Source organism: Strigops habroptila, chromosome 7, assembly GCF_004027225.2.
Source record: "Strigops habroptila isolate Jane chromosome 7, bStrHab1.2.pri, whole genome shotgun sequence".
NCBI classification, from domain to species: domain Eukaryota; kingdom Metazoa; phylum Chordata; class Aves; order Psittaciformes; family Psittacidae; genus Strigops; species Strigops habroptila.
The window spans coordinates 59841151-59860610 of NC_044283.2; the positions used below are offsets into that span (position 1 = coordinate 59841151).

The following is a 19460-nucleotide window of genomic DNA, read 5'->3' on the forward strand; positions in this document are numbered from 1 at the left end:
TAAGTGTAACACACAATTGGGTATCATCTAAATATTGTCTTTGAAGTATTTTCATTTGCTCTCTTTCATTTTTCATTTTGAAAACCTAAGCAGCCACATGTAGGAAAGCACTTCTCCTGCATCTCCCAGCACTGGCTGAGCAGCCCTTAAGAGAAGGGTTCAATGAGACTGCTTGCACTGGATCTCCATGTATAAGCAGGGAGACCCCAAACTGGAGTCATTCCCATAGTCTGTTCTAAGGCTGCTGTACTGTCTGCTGTTGCTGGCTTTGGGCTAGATAGCAGACTTGCAATTTAGTTCTGTGTGAGCGTATAAAACAATGCTAAACTGAATGTTTCATTTTGGAGAGAAAACTGCAAGGGAACAAATGATTTCAAACTCGGGGCTAATCATGTTGTGTCTGAAAGATTGACCATAGCATCCAGTAAAGTCTGAGGCTGTTCTGTGGCACATGGGAGAAGCCACTCGACTTTCATTATGATAGGGAGCTTCTCTTTGTCTGGCAGCTGCTGGCTATACCATAAAATCATTGAATCATAGAATGGTTTGGGTTGGAAGGGACCTTAAAGATCATCTCATTCTAAGCCCCTGCCATGGGCAGGGACATCTTCCACTAGACCAGGTTCCTCAAAGCCCCATCCAAGCTGGCCTTGAACAATTCCCGGGATGGGGCTGCCACTATTTCTCTGGAAAACCTGTTCCACTGTCTCACTACCCTCCTAGTGAAGAATTTCTTCCGAAAGTCTAATCTAAGTCTACCTGCTTTCAGTTTAAACCCGTTCCCCCTTGTCCTGTCCCTACATGCCCTTGTAAAAAGTCCCTCTCCAGATTTCAGAAGGAGGGTGGTGAGCCAATGCAAGTGTGCCTGCATGAACAGCTTAGAAGAGAACTGGTATCTCCACAGTGTGATTCATCTCATCCTAGAGGAGGCTCCAGAGATAGCTCCAATGAGTGTCAGTTATTCCCTGCCATAAATAGAGCGTACAGTGACTGGTTCAGATTTAACTATGTAACTGCTTTCTTACTAGTGTATCGTAGGAGCACATCTGTAAGTTGCTGGAATGAGGATCTGGGAGGCAAAACCACTAGTATGAGGAGCTGAAGCTCCGTTGGTTAACAATGGCCCTGAAGCCACTTAAGCCTATGACTAGCTGAGCCTAAAATCTTCAATAGGCTCTCTCTGACTAGCCCAGTGATACACTTGTGAGTGAAAAAAGACAATAAACAATCTTTCTTTAAGCTAAACAGCTACTGTTATGCATAATATTATTCCTGCTTGCCACATCTACCTGATGGAGGGCATTGATGTCTGCTGTTTTCTTATTCATGTAGATGGCATCAGTCCTCAAATGTTGTTTCATCTTTTAGGACTGAAGAATTCCTGGCTCTTCTCCTAAGAAGGAGTGGACCCATGATCATCATTTCCCATGCTGTGCATGCTGCTGCCAAACAGTTTTTGAGTTTGTTATTGTGTCAGGGCTTCTGTGGATTTCTTCTTTGTGGGAAGTTGACTTGAGTGTGAACATAGAGAGCAGCAAGGGCCATCTTTATCTGTCAGAGATAGGTCTGTGGCTCGCAGGAGTCTCACCTCATCAGTGGTCCTCTTCCAGCGTTTCAAAGAAATGGCAAGTAGACACAAGACATTGTTTTCTTTGTACAAGACCTATCTATGAAAACGTATTCATATTACCCATTTTACATTATTTTCTGTACCATGAAGTGAGTTACTACTTCATTCTATGCAATGTCCTTTAAAATGCAATACTTCAAAACGTACTGGGTTTCTCCTTGCAAGTACTTTCTGTTAGTGTACACTGCCAGAAATGAGACCCAAGTGATCTTTGGCTGAAAAGGACATCCTGTGGTATATAGGCTCCAGCTGTCAAGGTGAAAGTATAGACCTAGGCAAAGTAAGTGCACTCTGGGATTGTTCCCTGCTCATGAATGAGAAGGGGAAGTGTGGACTGTATTATCAACATATGTCTGTGGGATACATATAACAAAAACAAAGCTGAAATGAGGTTTCTGTTCATTCTGCTGTATTCAAGGTATAGAGATTTACAGAACTGTACACTGTTTGTGCTCTGCAGATAACTGGTGTTTGATGGCTCTTTTTTGAGGAAAGCTGCACTTGAATTAGACATTTCAGAGACATTTAAAGGACTGGAGAGTTGAGCTGATAATTCATTAAGCGGCACACTTCTGTCTTGAGCTAATATTGAACTGATAGCCCAAAATGGTGCGAAGAGGCACAGTGTTCCTGGAGATGGTTGATTTCAGATGAGCTGTGTAACAAATGTCCTGAACTGCTGATGACTAAAATCTCCTGCTACTTGAGATGAGCAAGGTCATCTTCTACTGAAACTTAACTCTGCATTATGTAATTGTCTTCTACATATGTCAATTAGCCCACGTTTTATCGAATAACTTGTTCTCGATTTATTTTCTAAACTGCTAAAATGACTTTGCGTTATTAAACAAGTGATGTTATAATGAAATTAATGTGTGTGCATAGTATGTACTTGCTCAGTTAGAACATTTGCATCCTTTTGGTGTTGTATCTATGCCACAAAGAGCTATTATTTTTATCTGTGATCAAATTTGAAGTTAGATAGCAGCTTAAATAACTGGTTGCTCTCTGGAGAAATGAAGTATTTCTATGTTTGGGTGTAATTCAGTGCAGACTGGAAAGTACCATGTCTAGAAGTGGGGAGAGTATGGTCAGTTCTATCTGTAGAAGGGAAACTGCTTTTATTGGAAGCTGTTGGAAACACAGTATCTTTTCTGTCTGTTTACAAAATAATTGTCTGTAAAATTAGAAGACAACATTTTCTGTGTTTAGCAGATCAGTTTTCTTGAGTAAGAATTAATAAATAGCACTGTCTGCTTGTCTGTATTTAGGAATTACCATAGGCCACTGTATGAGACAGAATTTCAAAGACTGGCTCAAGTTATGGCTTAGCCACAATTCACTGTCACAGGATACCGGATGGTTACCTCCTGATCAAAGCTGCTTTTTTTCGCTGGCCTCCTTCTAAAGGAGTATCACAAGAATTTAGCGGTTCAACTTTGGGTTTGTACTGAGTTAATTCTCTCCCCCTTGTGTTGTGCATGCAAGAGCATGTTTAGACTAGTAAAAGAGCATCTTTATTTGTACCTGCTGAAGGCTCAGGATACTCCATATTCATCAGCATCTGAGAGCTTAATGAGTAGATGCTGAGAGCTGAAGTGAGCACGTGCTCACAACAATGTTGTTCTTGTTAGACTCTGAGGACAATCTAGGTCTGGCATCTTGGCATGCTGGCTTTGCAGCCTAAAGTTCACGTACCAATGTGTACAGGTAAGTTCTCCCAGTCCCTGTGTTAATTCATGTTTGAGGACTTCAGTTCAGGTATTGATCCTTCCTTACCTCAAATCATCCAGAAGGTTTAATTTCCTGCTAGGTCAAATGATGTACAAATAGGTGCTGTGGAACTGACCTTTCAAAATAATCCATTGCAAGTTGAGTCTTTGCACTTCAATGAAATTTAATGACATGAGGCTGAAAAGCAAGGAAGGCATTTGGTAGCACAGGGCAGCCATCCTGCAGCAACAACAGCTCCAGGGTCTTGCTTTTTTCCAGAACAGAGTCCTCGCAGTCAACTACTTCTAAAGCATCTTTCTGTATTGTTGACTATATCTAGACCAGCAAATGCATGAGGCTTTTTTCTCTCTCTCCTTAGAAGTAAAGATGGATATATGTTTGCAGAGACTTCCTCTAAAATAGAGATCAACCAATTTCAAGTAACATGGTGGCCATTTTGTGTGTCCAACTTGAGATACTTCAAAGGAATCATCGTTACCAGCAACTCTGAAAACAGCTGAAAGTCGCAACAATAGAACAGCAAACATGACAGTTCAGACTGCATTTTATATCATAACAGTGCTGACAACACTGAAAAATTCTGGAAAGCTGAAAACTATCAACAGCAGTGCAGAAGCAGCATGCCCCTGACTTCCACATGTTACTGATTAACTTGGAAGGCAGTGATGTGTGCTGCTGCTCAGGGGCTGGTGAATTGTAGAGCTCTGGTGGGTCCACACAGGTGGATGTCCTATTAATGCAACCTGTGAACAAAATGTTCTAAGTGGCGTGCCTTGAGCAAGGAGATGAGATTTTTTTCAAGTGGGAATGGCACCGGGGAAGGGTGAAATAGGGAAGTTAACTGTGCTGACACCAGCATCTGAATGACAGGGAAGTTTAGGAGTAACAGACTATATGAAATAGGCACTACTTGGGATCTGTATTTGAGGACGAGGTGGGTCACTGTAAAATCCATTTGAAGTGTAGTTGGAAGTTCAAACTAGGAATAAAGGAAGGGCAGCAGAAGTAGGGGAGAGGAAGAATGAGACATGCCTGAAAAGATTAGGCTCGGAAAAAAATCAGAGCTCTTATATTGGACAAGGGATGATTTGAATTCACATCTCTCTTTTCCTCATTAATAACATCTTTTAACACAATTATAACTGCTGATGAACAAGCATTACAGTTTTTGCTTTGGTATTTAAGCAATGATTATTATGTTAGGAGAAAGACTTGGTAGCTGTGCAGTACACAAAATACTTAAATATGGCACTGATTTTATACTTTTATTGTGCAACTAAACTTACTCTTACAGACAGATGTGCTGTAGTTGTGGCCATGCAGCCCAGAAGAAAGCTACCTGTACAGAGTATTCGTTGTGTTACACATGAGGAATACATTTCCTGAGCCCGATTTCAGGTATCCAAACAGGAGCTTGTTCAGAGCTTCATGAGAACAACTCTATCTATTGAAAAAGCCCTGCTGTCTTCCAGGCATTGTGCAAGTGGGGAAATTGTGGTGGAGCACGATGCCCACGAGAGAATGTACTTGTGTTAGCAGACTTTTGCCATTTAGCACTTGAATTAGGCTGCAGTCTTTATGTTGAAAAGCTAATATGCCCAAAAGACAATGCACCCTTAGTGCGGAAAACTGCAGTTCAAGATTATAAATGCAAAAACATGGCTTGGATAGCAGCAGAAAATTATATTTGTATTGAAGTATTTAAAAAGCAGTATCTTCATTACTGACTTGTTTGCAGTTACTTAATTCCGCTCTTGAGGAAAATGTGTTAGTTCTTTGTGAAGAGAGAAATTAAATGGAGCACCTGCTATGGTTTGATAGTAAAACAATGGTGAATTTGATAACTCTGTGTTTCAAAGCTGAGGTTTCTCACTGGTGGTAGGATTAGGTTATAAAACATACAAGTGATACAAGTGTGTCTTCTGCCCATCTCTGTGTCCTTTGAGATGACAGAGCAGCATTGAGCCAACAAGAATAGAGGACATAAAGGGACAGTTCTGGGTAAAATAACTGAAACTGTAATTTGTATGACTTGCTCAACCCAGCCTACTACATGTTATTGAGGCTTTAGAAGTAATGCAGCTATGTAGTGTGAGTGAAAATAATGAACTGGGGGTCCATCTGTACCTCATGTAGTTCGACAAAGCCAAGTGCAAGGTCCTGCACCTGGGTCAGGGCAGTCACAAGCACAGATACAGGCTGGGAGGAAAATGGATTGAGAGTGGCTCTGAGGAGAAGGACTTGGGTGTGTTGGTTGATCAGAAGCTCAACATGACCCAGCTGTGTGTGCTCACAGCCCAGAAAGCCAACTGTGTGCTGGGCTGCATCAAAAGAAACATGACCAGCAAGTCAATGGAGGTGATTCTCCCCATCTACTCCACTCTCATGAGACCCCACCTGCAGTACCCTGTGCAGCTCTGGGGCTCCCAACACAAGAGGGATGTGAACCTGTCAGAGCAAGCCCAGAAGAGGCTGCAAAGATGATCATAGGGCTGGAGCACCTCTCCTCTGAAGACAGTCTAAGAGAGTTGGGCTTGTTCAGCCTGGAGAAGAGAAGGTTTTTGGGACGTCTTTTAGCAGCCTTTCAGTACCTAAAGGCGGCCTACAGGAAATCTGGAGAGGGACTTTTTACAAGGGTATGTAGAGATAGGACAAGGGGGAACGGCTTTAAGCTGAAAGAGGGTAGATTTGGATTAGACTTTACGAAGAAATTCTTTACTGTGGGGGTGGTGAGGCACTGGAACAGGTTGCCCAGAGAAGTTGTGGCTGCCCCATCCCTGGCAGTGTTCAAGGCCAGGTTGGATGGGGCTTTGAGCAACCTGGTCTAGTGTGAGGTGTCCCTGTCCATGGCAGTGGGGTTGGAACTAGATGATCTTTAAGGTTGCTTCCAACCCAAACCTTTCTATGATTCCGTGGATGTACGCAGTGTGAACTCTGAATGAAGTATTTGCTCATCCTTTTAACAGCATCTTGGATTTTTTGCAAACAGTAGTTCCAGCATTCTTGAGAATGGAATGCAAAAGGATTAAATTCATACCAACTGTTTAAAAGAGAATTTTCTCCCAGAAGGAACATCAAAATCTAGGATTAATCTGATTTTTCCAGACTGAGAATGTCATGGCCAACCTCAAAAGAATATTCACATTCCACCAAAAAAAAATTGGAGGGCCATTTGGAAGTGGAACAGTTCCCTACTCCTTTGTACATTTGTCTTAGCCAGAGTTCCTGAAACCTTTACTCTTAGCTTGGGAACTGAAAGATGGTGAAAGGCAGACTGGCATTACAGCAGAACCCACCGTGTTTCCTTTAGAAACATCCTCCTGCCTCAATGCTTCACATTTGTCTCCTTTATTTTTTATTTTTCAGGAAAATAATAAATGGTAAAGTTTTAGCCTTCAATGTTTCAGGTGAATATGCTAAGCGTATGTCCGTATGGTATTCAAAAAGGAACTCCTGCCTGCTCATCACCTGACAAAAATAATCAAGACATACTACTTACAAAAAGATTGAGGATCTAATATTCAGACATTAATTTCTGAAAATCTTGCCTGAGGAGTCCTTTGGTTTTTTTTCTACTGTGCCCTGTTTTCACTTTATTTTCTAAGTTTTTAGCTTCTCTTTCAAATATTTCTCATTGCTATATGGTCTGGATTTCACTTCCAGCTACTACTGTCCATCATCATGGTTCTGCATACATACACTAAACAACGCTTCCCTCTTCTCCCACGCATCCCTGTATCACCCAAAGCCTCATCACTATACCAGCCTTTAAGGCAGAAGAGCTGATCTTTGTACAACTGCTATTCCATACAAATTGATTGCAACTCAGAAATGTACCCATCTGTGTTTTGCATGAGTCTTCCAAGTGTAGCCTGATGTAGAACTAAGTGCTATCCCCATGTGCAATGAAGCAGACATGCTCTTCTATGTTCAGATGTATAATAAGACTATGTAATTTGTAGTTCCTGATCGGGACTCCAATTAGGTTTTTTTTCACAAGTAAAACAGCAATAATTACAATAGAATTCATGACTCTCCTACTACACTTTGTGTTCTTAAGTTTTCTCCTATGTTGCAAATGAACTGCACTTTAAGTGACATATTTAATCTATTTCTCTGGAAAAACCCACCTGCATTTCCTTCATCAACTTTCATTTTGCAGCATTTGTGTTCACACTTTTTAATCCTAAGCAGAAATAATTTCTGCAACTTGTAGAGGATACTGGGATATCGGAGACCAAGATGAATGTCCTTATTCTCCCCCCCCCCCCCCAATGAAACTCCTTGTTTAAGAACAAAACAGAAATTTTGATTACCCGACTTTGATATTAACACTAATCACTGGTGATTTAAGCCTAGAAGTCTGATGACATACTGATGAGACACTAAAAGACAGTATAAATCCATTTGTGTCTGTCTTCCATATATTGCCACTGGCAGGGTTGATGTGGAGTACTACTATTTGGGGTGCTAATGCTTCCCACTCCCATAACCTCATCCTCCACTTCTTGAAAGGTAAAAATGACAGAACATAGCACAGAAGTGGCTGCATTTTGACTGTAGAAAACTAGAGTTTCTCTTTACCTTCAAGTTCAATTTTAAGTTTTGAATAACAATGTAAACCTTAAGAACAAGTCTTCAGTAGAATCTGCCCATGTGTGGGAAAACCTGGCTATTTTGTTTGCCAAATTTTGATTAGGTTCCTTTTACAGTTGTGTGTTGTGGACTATACAAGTAGGTTCATTCAGAATGGTTGTGCTAGGAGGTTGTGGTTGTATTTTCTAGTCCTTAAGAAATTTCTCTTTAGAAACCTGTCTGTTCCAGAGCCAAGCACTGGGCATGACACTCTTCAGAAGACCTCCCAGAAGCAGTATGCCGGCTGTAATGAACAGAGGCACTTTAGATATGACTAGAAGCAGTAATAGGATGGAAGAAGCTGGAAAAAGATGAACGCAGAACTCACAGGATTTCTATGTTGTCACGTTTGTGTGTGGGGTATATATATATGCATGCCCTTGGCTCAGTGAAAGGGCTTCAAAATGCCTGGAACTATCTTTCCAGAAGGGTTTGCTCCTTCTGCAATGCTGAAAAGATGGTTTGAATCTCCATGTGCTCTTGCACTAACTTAATATCCATTAGGATGGAGGTGTAGCAGTACTGCAAGTGTGAAAATCTGGAGCTGTGGCTCCAGCAAGTTCTGATTTTGACCCTTTTAGTGTTGGCTCATCCTTTAAATAAAAGACAATAGAGCAGTGTGTTCCCTCTTAATCTAATCCCTATTAGAGCCCTCCAAGGCAGTGAGTTGTACCATGTCAGCTGCTAGAGTTGGGTGCCTTCTCCTTAGAGATTCACAGCAACACTTGGATGTATCAAATATCATTGCCACGAATGTGACACATTGTGTTCCTGAAGATAAAAACGGAGTCATCCCCACTTGTTCAAAGTACACTTATCTCTCTCTGCATTTATTCTCCCCGTCACGGTACAATAACTGCTGCAAAATTTCCAGTGTGTATATCAAGTTATAGATTAGCGCAGGCCCCCGTGGTTCTTGGAACAGCATGGGGCTGTTTTTGTTTACCGATGACATTTATCCTCTCATTTCCTTTTGGAAGCATGACAGCTTCTTGCTGTCTGATGGGGAATGTACTTACAGGACCTTCTTTTCATGCCATGTCTGATGATAAACACTCCACTGCATAGTGTCCGTGTCTGTTTGCTATGGAGCCGCTATTACTGCTTTCAGCAGTCAGTCTGGCAGGAACTTGGCTGGGCAGGAAAGAAAAAGGGTTTCTAAGTGCAATTATCTTCTCTTGCAGGAGGAGACCGAGAGCGGATGACAGCTAATCATGAAACGTACCTTCTTATGGCAAGCACACAGAATGACATGGAGGATTGGGTGAAATCCATTCGCAGGGTTATATGGGCACCATTTGGAGGAGGTGAGTCAGTGAGGGAACATGCAAGGCTCCTAGATACACAAAGACACATAAGGATTCTGTTGTCTCTTGGTTACAGCCAGAGTTTTGAAGTGAAGAGGAGAATGGTCTAGATCTTTCAGAAAAAGTGGAGTAAACCCTTTATTTTCACTTGCAGTGCAGGTATCGGGCATGTTCCCATGCAGAGGGCTCAATTAAAGTGCTTTAAACCGTCTGGAACCACTTCCCTTGATGAGGATAGCACATGATAGCGCATTACCGAGGCAAGGGGAAGTTTTCAGACAAGGTTGGTCTTCTATGGAATCAGCTTTCCCACAGGGAGAGGTGGGATAATTCCTTTGGTCACCAGCTAAAAGACTGTCCATGGGCTTCATCAATGTGTGTTACAAGAAGCTGTGAGTGCTTCTCTTGCAAGGGACAGCTAAGACCAGTATTATATAAAGCTATGCACTCCAATATAAATCTCAGACTGTTAGCACTAGCAGTATATTCCAGTGATTGGCATACTCCATAATTTCAGTAGTACTGGACCAAAATTTGTGTCAGATGTCTAGTGGTCTTTTTAAAAAGCCCTCTTAAGTTGAATGGGGCTGCAAATTGTTATCAACATTATTATTCTGGTGACAATGTGTATATTATTATAATGCAAGTATGATTGATATACTTGCACAAAATGTCAATACATTAATCAGCCTGTTCCCTAAAGCTCTCGAATCTCTAAGTTTGAGGACAGAAATATTTTTCCAGTGTGAAAGAGCACTCATTTTGCATCAGACGCTGTTTGGTCTTGTCTGCGGGTTGCTGGAAAAGTAAGTGAGGCTGGATTGTCTGTGCTGTTTCATGACCAAGAAGTGCAGTTATCACTGCAAACTGTGATTTCTGACTGCAGATGTTTTCTCAACTTCCAGGTAGACCACAGCAGAGAGGATGGGTGGGACTGAAGGAAACTGACATTCTAAACCAAACTTTTCTTGTAAACCACCCATCTTCCTTTGTGCTTCATTCAGGTCACACAGTTCTTAGGAGAAGGCTTTGGCCTCTCTGGTGGATTGTGCTGAGAGGATTGATCAGCTAGGGCCTACCTGGCACCTCTTCGAACATGTCTTCTTTTTGGGTCCTCCTGGGGAAATGTGCCCTGAAAAGATGGTGCTAAGCAATCATTTCACTGGGATCAGGCCCTGTACATTAATAAGCTGGCACAGTCCTGGATCTGGGTGCGTAGCTCTTACAGGAGGATGCTTAAAAAAACAAACAAGCAAACCCCCAAACCCACAAAAGTGAAAGGTTTATCTTAAAAAGCGGGAACTTCTACAGGCATATTGAGTTGGTCTGGGAGAGGGCAGGTAGAGTCTTCTGCAATTTGGCTGGGTAAGGAATATGCTTGTTTACATAGCACAAATATTACTCATCCCCAACTTTCTCTTTGTAAAGCAGGCCTCATTTTAGCTCCTCAGTGTTCTCTTATTCCAGTCTACTAGCAGCATAAGCTACTGAGGCAGTAATAAATTTGGGGGCATAATAGAACTGGGATTTTCAAAGAGTATTTTTGTGGGATTTTCCACTTGGCTTCTAGCACCACAGTATCTTCCTGTGGCAAATAACGAGGAGGGGCAACTTGCAGTTCTTCTGCAGCCGAGAAGTGCCTACATTTTACAGACAGGAAGCTGAGATTAGGTGAAACTCTGTTTCTAGCCCAGAGCTACAAATAGAAACCAAATCTCCTGAGTCCTGACCCTATGCTTTCTTCACCAGCCTCTCATTTGCTTTTATAGGGCAAGAGCTATTTCTGGTTACAGCTGGGAATCCTTCCAGCCACCATGAAAATTCTCAGGACACCATCATTGTTGTAGGAGTGTTTAATCCCTATTACTGAGGGAAGGACCTCACTGAAGACTTTGACTGCTGATTTGCATCAAGAGATGGGTGCAGTCGTTGAATTACTGTTTAAATTCATTGCAGTTAAAACACTTCTAAGCATGGTGGGGTTTGTGTTGTTTTTTCCTACTGGATTTCTTGAGCAAATACACTGACTCAGGTTATTTGTATTGGGAAGCAAACAGTTAACTCCCTGGAAAACATAAGAATAGATAGAACAGGATTTTGGGTTTAGTGTTCACTGAGAAGGTTGGACTGTGATAACGAGGCAAAAGCAGTATGGTGGGATGTGTCGCCATTAAGAACTATGTTTCTAGCATGCCCCCTATTTTATTAACTACTTGTTACTTAAGTTGAGTTATCTTAACCAGTCTTAATAAGCCCTATTAAATGTTCTGTAATTAACGTGTGGCTGGGCACACTCTCATTTTTATTATCCCTTGCTACATGGATGTTGCTACAGCTGCTGCAACAGTCTGACCCTCCTAAAGAAGGGCACTTCTGGCTTAAGTTTTCCAAGAGCCTGACTTTACAAGCTGTAGCCCCCGAAGTTAAAAATCTTTTTATCTATCACGTTAGCTATAAAGATGTAGAAAAGTTGTAGTCACACAATGACTGGTCAGTAACAAGTAATTACTTGCAACACAAAATTATTTTGGACAGCTAATTAATCAAAATATGGATTTTATATTAGCTTCCTACATTTCAGTACTAGATGGTAAACCACAGTATTCTGGTGTCATACCAGTCAAGAGCCACTTTGAGTAACATTTGAATTTTCTGGTTCTTGTAAGCATTGTAAGCAAGCTCTGTGTTTGTGTGTGTGCCCGTGCAACGGGTATGCCTGAGCCTTGGTGAGCCACCAATATTTGGAGTTTGTCTGGCAGTGGGAGAGGACTCCTGGTACCAGAGCAAGGAGCACTGTGAATGATTAACCATATCACCAAACTGTTATTTGTTAACCTGTGCTAGAAAGAGAACACAGGAGGGGGGCAGGTGGGAATCTGCTAAGGGGATCAGAAACAGATTGGGGTTTTTTGCACCAAAAGAATAAGGTGAGTGTGGAAAAAATTCTGGAAGGGAACAGAAATGTAAATGAGCCAGGGCATGCAGTGCCTGTTTGCAGATGAAATTCCCTTCCTGATTAGATTAAAAAGGCAATTTTTTTACAGGAGGGAAGGCCTGAGCTTGAATGGCAGAGCTTGCAGCTAAGGGGGAGGGAGGAGAAGGAGCATGAGCACTGTAGCAGGGTAGTAGTGTAAGGTCTGGCACCTCCCGCAGGAGCCGGGCACAGCCTGCTCGGTTCTCAAGCTGCCGCACACGGCAGCCGCCTGAAGTCACCTCCAGGTCTCCCGGAGGAGCAGACAAACCTGCGCTGCGGCGGATCCCTGCTCCACCTCGTTTCCCTGCACCTGCGGCAGGAGAGGGGCTGGCGCAGGCGGCAGCGGCAGCAGCGGCCCCGGCTGCCATCGCCAGGCGTGGGACCGGGAGGGAGCGCGGCAGCAGAGCATCCCCCCGGGAGGCACGTATTCCTCAGCAGCTCCCCAGCATCCTGCCGGCGAAGATGCGCTGCTGCCGCATCTGACGCACCTCTCCCATGAGAGCTTCTGGTAGTTCGAAGGCAATAAAACAAGCGAGAGCCCATGAGAACATCATACAGGGAGCTGGGTATATAAAAGGCCATTTGAATCTGTTATGGACAGAGAGCCTTTTGGGCAGAGGGACTGTTGTTTTTGCTTCTCAATTTGCAGTGATAAAGGGAGCCAGCAAGGAGTATTGTATCCCTGAGGATTCTTCAGTGGCCTTTTTGGTATTGTTCTTCTCTTTCCCCTTGCACACTGCAAAGCACTGACCTTTTCCTGTGGAACTGGAGTCTCTGCCACTCAAGCCCCTGTTCCAGCTGGGAGGAAGAGGTCTTTCTCCCCCTCCGTCTGTGCAGGCACTTCTGTTTGAATGGAAGATAGATCTTTTTGCTGAAACTCTTTTGTTGTGACATTGCATAATAGACAGTTGTCTCGCCGCAGGAAATAAAAGAAATGAAAGGAAATAGAGAGACGGAAGGAAACTGTTCCCCAAAGCAAAATTGAAGCAGGGAAGAGAACATTAAAATCACTTCAAGCCCTACCCAAGATCTAGAAGACCACAAATCTCCTAGCTCCAGAGGAAAATATACTATTGTAAAAACTCCTCAGCAGTCACTAACGATGAGCAGTCGTGGTGTTTTGTCTGGATGCAGCTGGTAAAGGAAAGCTTTGGAGGGACGTGTGGGCTCTGGCCTGTATGATGCCTGAAGACAGAAATGCTGGAGTTCGCAGCCCAGGTGCCTTAGCAGCAGCTCCTTTTATTCCTAAAACTACTTATAGGAGAATTAAGCGGTGTTTTAGTTTCCGTAAAGGTAGGTCCATTCTGTCGCTGTGTTCTGCTTTGCTAGTGAAGCTATGGTTTCTGAGGAGTCGAGGGGACTGTGTGTGCAGGGGCACATGAGAGTACCGAAACAAAAGGCATTAAACAATGCAGATGCCAACATTCCACGGATGATTTATTTACTTCTTTGTTCATTTGTTTGTAGCTGGCCAGCTGATATGTCTCCATTACATAATAGCCCATGAATGGGATGCCTGAATGAGGTGGCTTGAGACAAGATTATTGCAGAGCCGCTGAGCAAAAATCAGTGAGAGCAGTGGGGGAATCAGACCTATGGTCTGGCAGAACATCAGGGAAAAGAGTTTGGGCTTGCATTTTGTCTGTGTGGGAGGAGGGGGAGAAGAGATGGAACGAAGCAACATGATAAATGTGGCATCCGTGCTGAAGACTCAGTCCTTGGATTCACAGATTTCTGATGAAGTGTAGCCCTACAATGCACTGTCCTGTTGCAAGTGCTGCATTGCCACTTCATCCTGCTTCCATGAAGCTTGCGTTTGCCTTTCCACCTGCTGCATACAGATGTTTAAAACCAGGTTTTTTTCTGCATTGCACATACTCTTGTTGAAGCAGAGCATGGCAGTACTGGGGGGAGGAGGGCAAAGATGAGGCTGGCTTTCAAAATCTGTCAGCTCGAAGGGAAACACATGTCTGAGAGATGACAAGTGATGATAAGCTGCCACTATGCTTGGGATGGGTGGGAAGAAATTATCTCTGTGATGAGGACAAAAACTTTGTGGAGGAAAGAGGGTAGTATTGGTGCTGCCTTAAAAACTATGCTGGACAGAGAATTCCAAGTTGAAGAGCTAAATTTTCATGTTATTTTGAAGAGTGAGAAATGCTCTTACACAGGGCTTTTACAAATGCAGTCATCTTCGTCTCCTTCTCCTCCCTAAACTGTTCCTCCATGCTGCCATTTGTCCTTTTGCAAGACCATGCAGCTCTTTGCTCATAAGACAGTAGTGCTGTAGTGGCGTCATTGCTTTTCGGGGTTGTCTGTGCAGGCAGTCAGGGGCAATGCCTTGAAATGAGAATCACAATGAGGGACTCGCCGCAGAACTACAGCAGAATTATATACTATATATACTATTATATACTATACTCAGCTATTGCCTGCAGCTGAGAGCCCTGAAAGCCTTTTGCCCCCTGTATCCCTCGCTTCCCCCATGAAGCCAGCATTTCCCTTGGTTGCTGGAGTTCAGTCCATCTGGAGACTGGCCAGGAGGATGTGGATGTGTCTGTTTTAAGTATCCTAGTGCATTTCAAGGTGCCAGTGTGAATTAGAGCTGTCTGTGCCCTGTTTATACACTTAACTCTTTGGGAAATATTTGGAAGTTGAATAAAGGATTAACTGATAATTTTGCAGACAGCTGCCTTTGTGTCTGACTATAGCCTTAGCTCCAGGAAGAGCTGCAGCTGTTGGTTCTGTCCCTGTATGTTCTGACACAGAAACTCTTCATGTGTAAAAGTCCAAGTAAAGCTGCAGCACTTGGGGCAGAGGACAGAGTGATGGAGGTCATGCTGCTAATTTGCTTTCCCCTACATACAATTTGTTTCAGTTGCTTTCTCATATATGTTTTCGGTCAAGAGTGTGGTCACAAGGCCCCAAGATCAGAGCTGCAGAATTCTGGGTGCACATGTTTAACTAGGTCCATGTCCCTCTGAAGTCAACAGAAATACGAACATTCATTGGTCTTTCAGTCAGCCTTTACTATGGTTGTAAAGGCAAATTAAGCTAACTACAATTGTCTTATTAATTGGCATGCCGAATTCTTATTTATAGATTGTGTACCTAAGTATAATAACCCCAAAACTAGCATTCTGCAAACCTAGCCCATACTTGCATAGAGTAGATCAGTTAGTTCTAAGCTGTGCAATACAATGCAGAAAATAAAATTAGCAGGGAAAACCATTGTCTTTGGAAGAACTACAAGGCAATCAAGACACTGTGTGTTTAGGCAGAGATACATCATCATCTGCACTGATAATACAAGGTGTAGAACCCTTCCCGGAAATCCAGATTAAAGCTGCATTGTGATAAGCCTAAAAAAATTAAATGTTAGACCTGTTTGAAGGTCATGTTATAGAAATCAGTGCTCAGTGGCAGCATCTGAACAGAGGCAGACCCAGGCATCTTTAAAATCCAATTTGGAGAAGATGCTCTCTGTTGAAATACCACCACAGGAACCTCCTGAGAGCACAAGCAGGGTAAGTGCATAAAGCAGTAACTGAGGGTAACTTTCCTGGCATGCAGGGGTGAGAACATTGAACAGCATGTTGAATTTGGGTGAGCAGAGTTTTGGTGGAGGAGGTGGCATTGGTCACAGCCAAAGAAATGGTGCAGGCCCTGGTGTGATTGCCTGTGGTAAGTTCCCAGTGATGTTTTTAAAACTGCCTCCCTTCCTTTCCAGCCTGTAGCTAGTTCTGCCCTCACTTCAGATTTGTCTTTTCTAGACAGTAACCTCTTAGTGTTAGGAGGGCAGGAGTTTATCTTAGCTTATCTCCTGCTGGCATCATACTGACTGTGGGGTAGGAAAAGGCTTGAAGGAAAGAGCATGAGTCAGGGAACAAAGTTCTGCCTCTGCTATTTTTGGTGGGATTTTTCTTCTCCTGTACGTGAAGAAGAATATACTCCCTGCCTTTAATCCACTCAAAAGAGCACTTAGTGTTGGGGAACACTGGAGCAGAAAGCTGAGAAGAAGTAATAGTCAAATCCCCTATATTAAAAGTTCTGTGGCCACGTGTTATTCCAGGATCTTTGTTCTCAGCCCTGCTGTTGAAAGCCGTTCACCTTATCTGTTATTTTCACTGTCAGTGAATTACTGATGTAGAATTGAGAGCTGCTTAAAATTCTTATCCAGATCCTAAGCTGAGATCAGTTCCTTTCACCTTAACTGACCCTTTCTGATCAGCATAGCCCATAAACTCAGAACTTGTTTTGGGAGGGCTGCACATTGAGAGAACACACGTACAGGCATGGGCCCTCTGTTGAAAGCATCAGCGCTCTGTGCTTTATGCTCTCTGAAAATTATGCTATCATTTGAATTGCCAAGGGGTGGTTTGGGAAAGCACAAACCTGGCTCACTGAGCGCATGTGCTGTGGTAGAGCTAGAGCATTTTCTAGCATTTTCAAGCTGTTCATTATAGATCAAGGAGACAAAACTGCCTAGATCCTTCTCCTTTTTTCTTACTCAATCAGAAGTTTGGAGTCAATAGAGTTGCAGTGTGACCCCTGCCTGTGTTCAGCAGCTAAGGAAATCATTGACTAATAGCATTCTTAGATTTTAAAAACACACTCTAACTGTGAACACTGAAATTACCACAGGGCTTTCTCAACTCTTGAGTAGACAAATGCAGAATTTGGATATAGCACTGCAGTGTCTTTCATAAGCTTTGTGGGTATCTGTTAAGCTTGGAAATCCAGTTTCTCAAAATGTTTACAAAACTTCTGGCACAGGAATGTTCTAGTTAATGAATAACCGCTCGGCATGCCCTTTACTAGCATGTGATTTTCCTCTTTGATGTTATGCGTGATCTTGGCTTAATTGGATATAGCTTTAAAGACCTACAAGGGCCTCTCTGAAAAAGCAGTTCTGTTGATTAAATCTAATGACTGGTCAGAGCTGGAATTCTGTACACTTCCCTGCTGCCAGCTGTGGGGAGGCCAAGCTGCTGCCATCCTGAATCTCAAGGTTTCCTGTTGGTTTTGTTTGTTTGTTTGTTTCTCCTCTGGCACCTTATCCCAAGGATAAACCAAACCACAGGTCAGCACTTGTGCATCTGTGCATTTCTAGATTTTGGAGACACTGAGATTTAGGAGGAGAACTTGTATTTGGATTATAACACGAGTTACAAGGGCTCTCTTTTATTTCCTTCACAGAGGTGTTCTTTTTTAGTTACTGTACTGGAAATTTACTTTTAAAAAACAGCATGTGAGATTATCTCTGTGGTTTTGGTTATACTGTAGTCTCGGTAACTTGGACTGTCTTTTCCTTGCTTCTCTGTAAAGGAGATGCTAGTAGTTACCAGGTATTGCTAATAGTGTTCACTGTTGTCTGCCTGTGCCAACCACTAAGGTAACTATATGTTTGCAACCACAAACATTTCTTTACAACATTGCTTTTGCTTCATAATAGTCAACATCTTACTCTTCATAAACTACTAATCCGCAATAACTCAGTAGTTGCAATGTAAGAGGGGATAAAAGCATTAGAAAGGGACAGGGAGAGAACGTGCACCTTGCAGGGCAGTGATCACGGAACAGTAAAAAACCCAACAGACACCAGAAAGATAACATAAAAGTTATGACAACATGATGTGGAAGCAAGATTGTCATGCTTCCACCACTTCTGCCTCTGGCACCAGAGTATTTTTTCCATAAGGCATCAGCAAGTCTGTAACTTCAAGTCAATATTTATGCAGGCTTATCATGACTGATTCCTTTCATGGCCAAGTGCTGCCTGGTGCAGTGTTGTGCATGTGTTAGCTGGAGGAAATACTTCCTTTGGAGAAGTTCAGCCTAGACTTTAAAACCAAACCAAGTCTGCCTGAGATGAATTCTAATGCCAAACAAATGGAGAATGCAGAGTGTAGTAAATGGTGACTTCAGAAGCACTTCAGGGTATTATCTGGTGATTTTCCATGAGACTTAGTTTTAACTTCAGGTTACTACATGGCTGTCAAAATTTTTACACTGGCTATAAGCTTCCTAAAGCTGAGTGTGGATAGTATCTACCTCACAGGCATGGTATTATCATGGTATTATCACAATTTATATAGATGGGGAGCCAAGTCCCTGAGGCTTTATCTGACGTGAGGATGGGAGGTCATACACGTGCCCTTCCAGGCATGAAGTGTGTATAGGACCAGACTTGATGCAACTATATTCTGAGGATTGTGTAGCATCTGAATGCAGTCTGTCAAATCTGAGACAAGTGCTGTAGTTATTCTGTCTCCCCTTCAGGCATTCCTAGCAACGTGTATTTTAAGTGTTTCAATAAAAGTCCCTTAATTTACAATGTACCTTACTGCAGTCAGTAGTAGAAACAATGCAGTGTCTACACTTAAGGGACTAGATCTGGGAATTATAGGCTCCGATTTGGATTACCTTTTTTTTTTTTCCTTTGACACTCTCCATCATATCAGGTTTTATTTTTCCTCAGATATGGGTTTAGGATTTTTTTAAAAGATTTTCTCTATCGGTACTTGTGATTTGCTGGTGCAACACAGAACCAAGTTTGTCATATCCATTAACATATGTCAGCTTTTATATGTGAATGAGTCATTACTTTCTACTTGTCTTAAAGAATACTGTTTGACACTAGTTACAGCCATCTTAATGCTTTATGATTACATTAATGATTTATGATTGCCACATGTTTTCAATACATTTTGTGTTTATAAAAATACAGGAACAGTTTTTGCTCCCACCTGTGCAAAACCCCTTATTCTGATTTTATTTGTTATCTGTTAGATATGATAACAAATGAAAATTACTTGGGGGGAGAAGAGGAGGGAAAAAGGAAGCATCCCAAAAAATATGTTACTATGAAGTGATTTTTTTTGACTGCAGTGTCAGTACTAATAGGAGTTTCAAAGCAGTCTGGTAGGTTTGAGAACTTAGTCTTTCCTCTGCAAGTGTAGCTGCAATATGCACATGAATGATTAAAGAATGTTAGCATAGACAGAAGAAAGTATAGCCAGTAGGACAAAGCTAATTCATACTAGTTGTACTGCCAGTGGCCATGAGTTGTACATAATGTAAGTGGAATATCCTATCTTATACTGATTAATTTTGTTTGAAAAGAGACAAAACCTCTTGTGTTTTAAACTAAGAGATCTCATGGGCTGTTGAAGGGAAG

The 19460-nt window shown here is 42.4% G+C and overlaps 1 protein-coding gene across 8 annotated transcripts in view; it reads left to right on the plus strand.

Annotated features, from left to right (window-relative positions):
• Positions 1–19460, plus strand: part of ARHGAP24 (Rho GTPase activating protein 24) — a 210538-nt gene that overhangs the window by 166194 nt on the left and 24884 nt on the right. For 2 of the 8 annotated variants that reach the window (XM_030491341.1, XM_030491344.1), the window contains one exon: positions 9184–9306. In XM_030491341.1, coding sequence (XP_030347201.1) covers positions 9184–9306 — 123 coding nt within the window. Of the gene's footprint in view, positions 1–9046; positions 9069–9183; positions 9307–12169; positions 12234–12449; positions 13574–17304; positions 17364–19460 lie in introns of those variants that run through there. The other 6 variants (XM_030491345.1, XM_030491343.1, XM_030491347.1 and 3 more) reach the window with 6 other exon arrangements.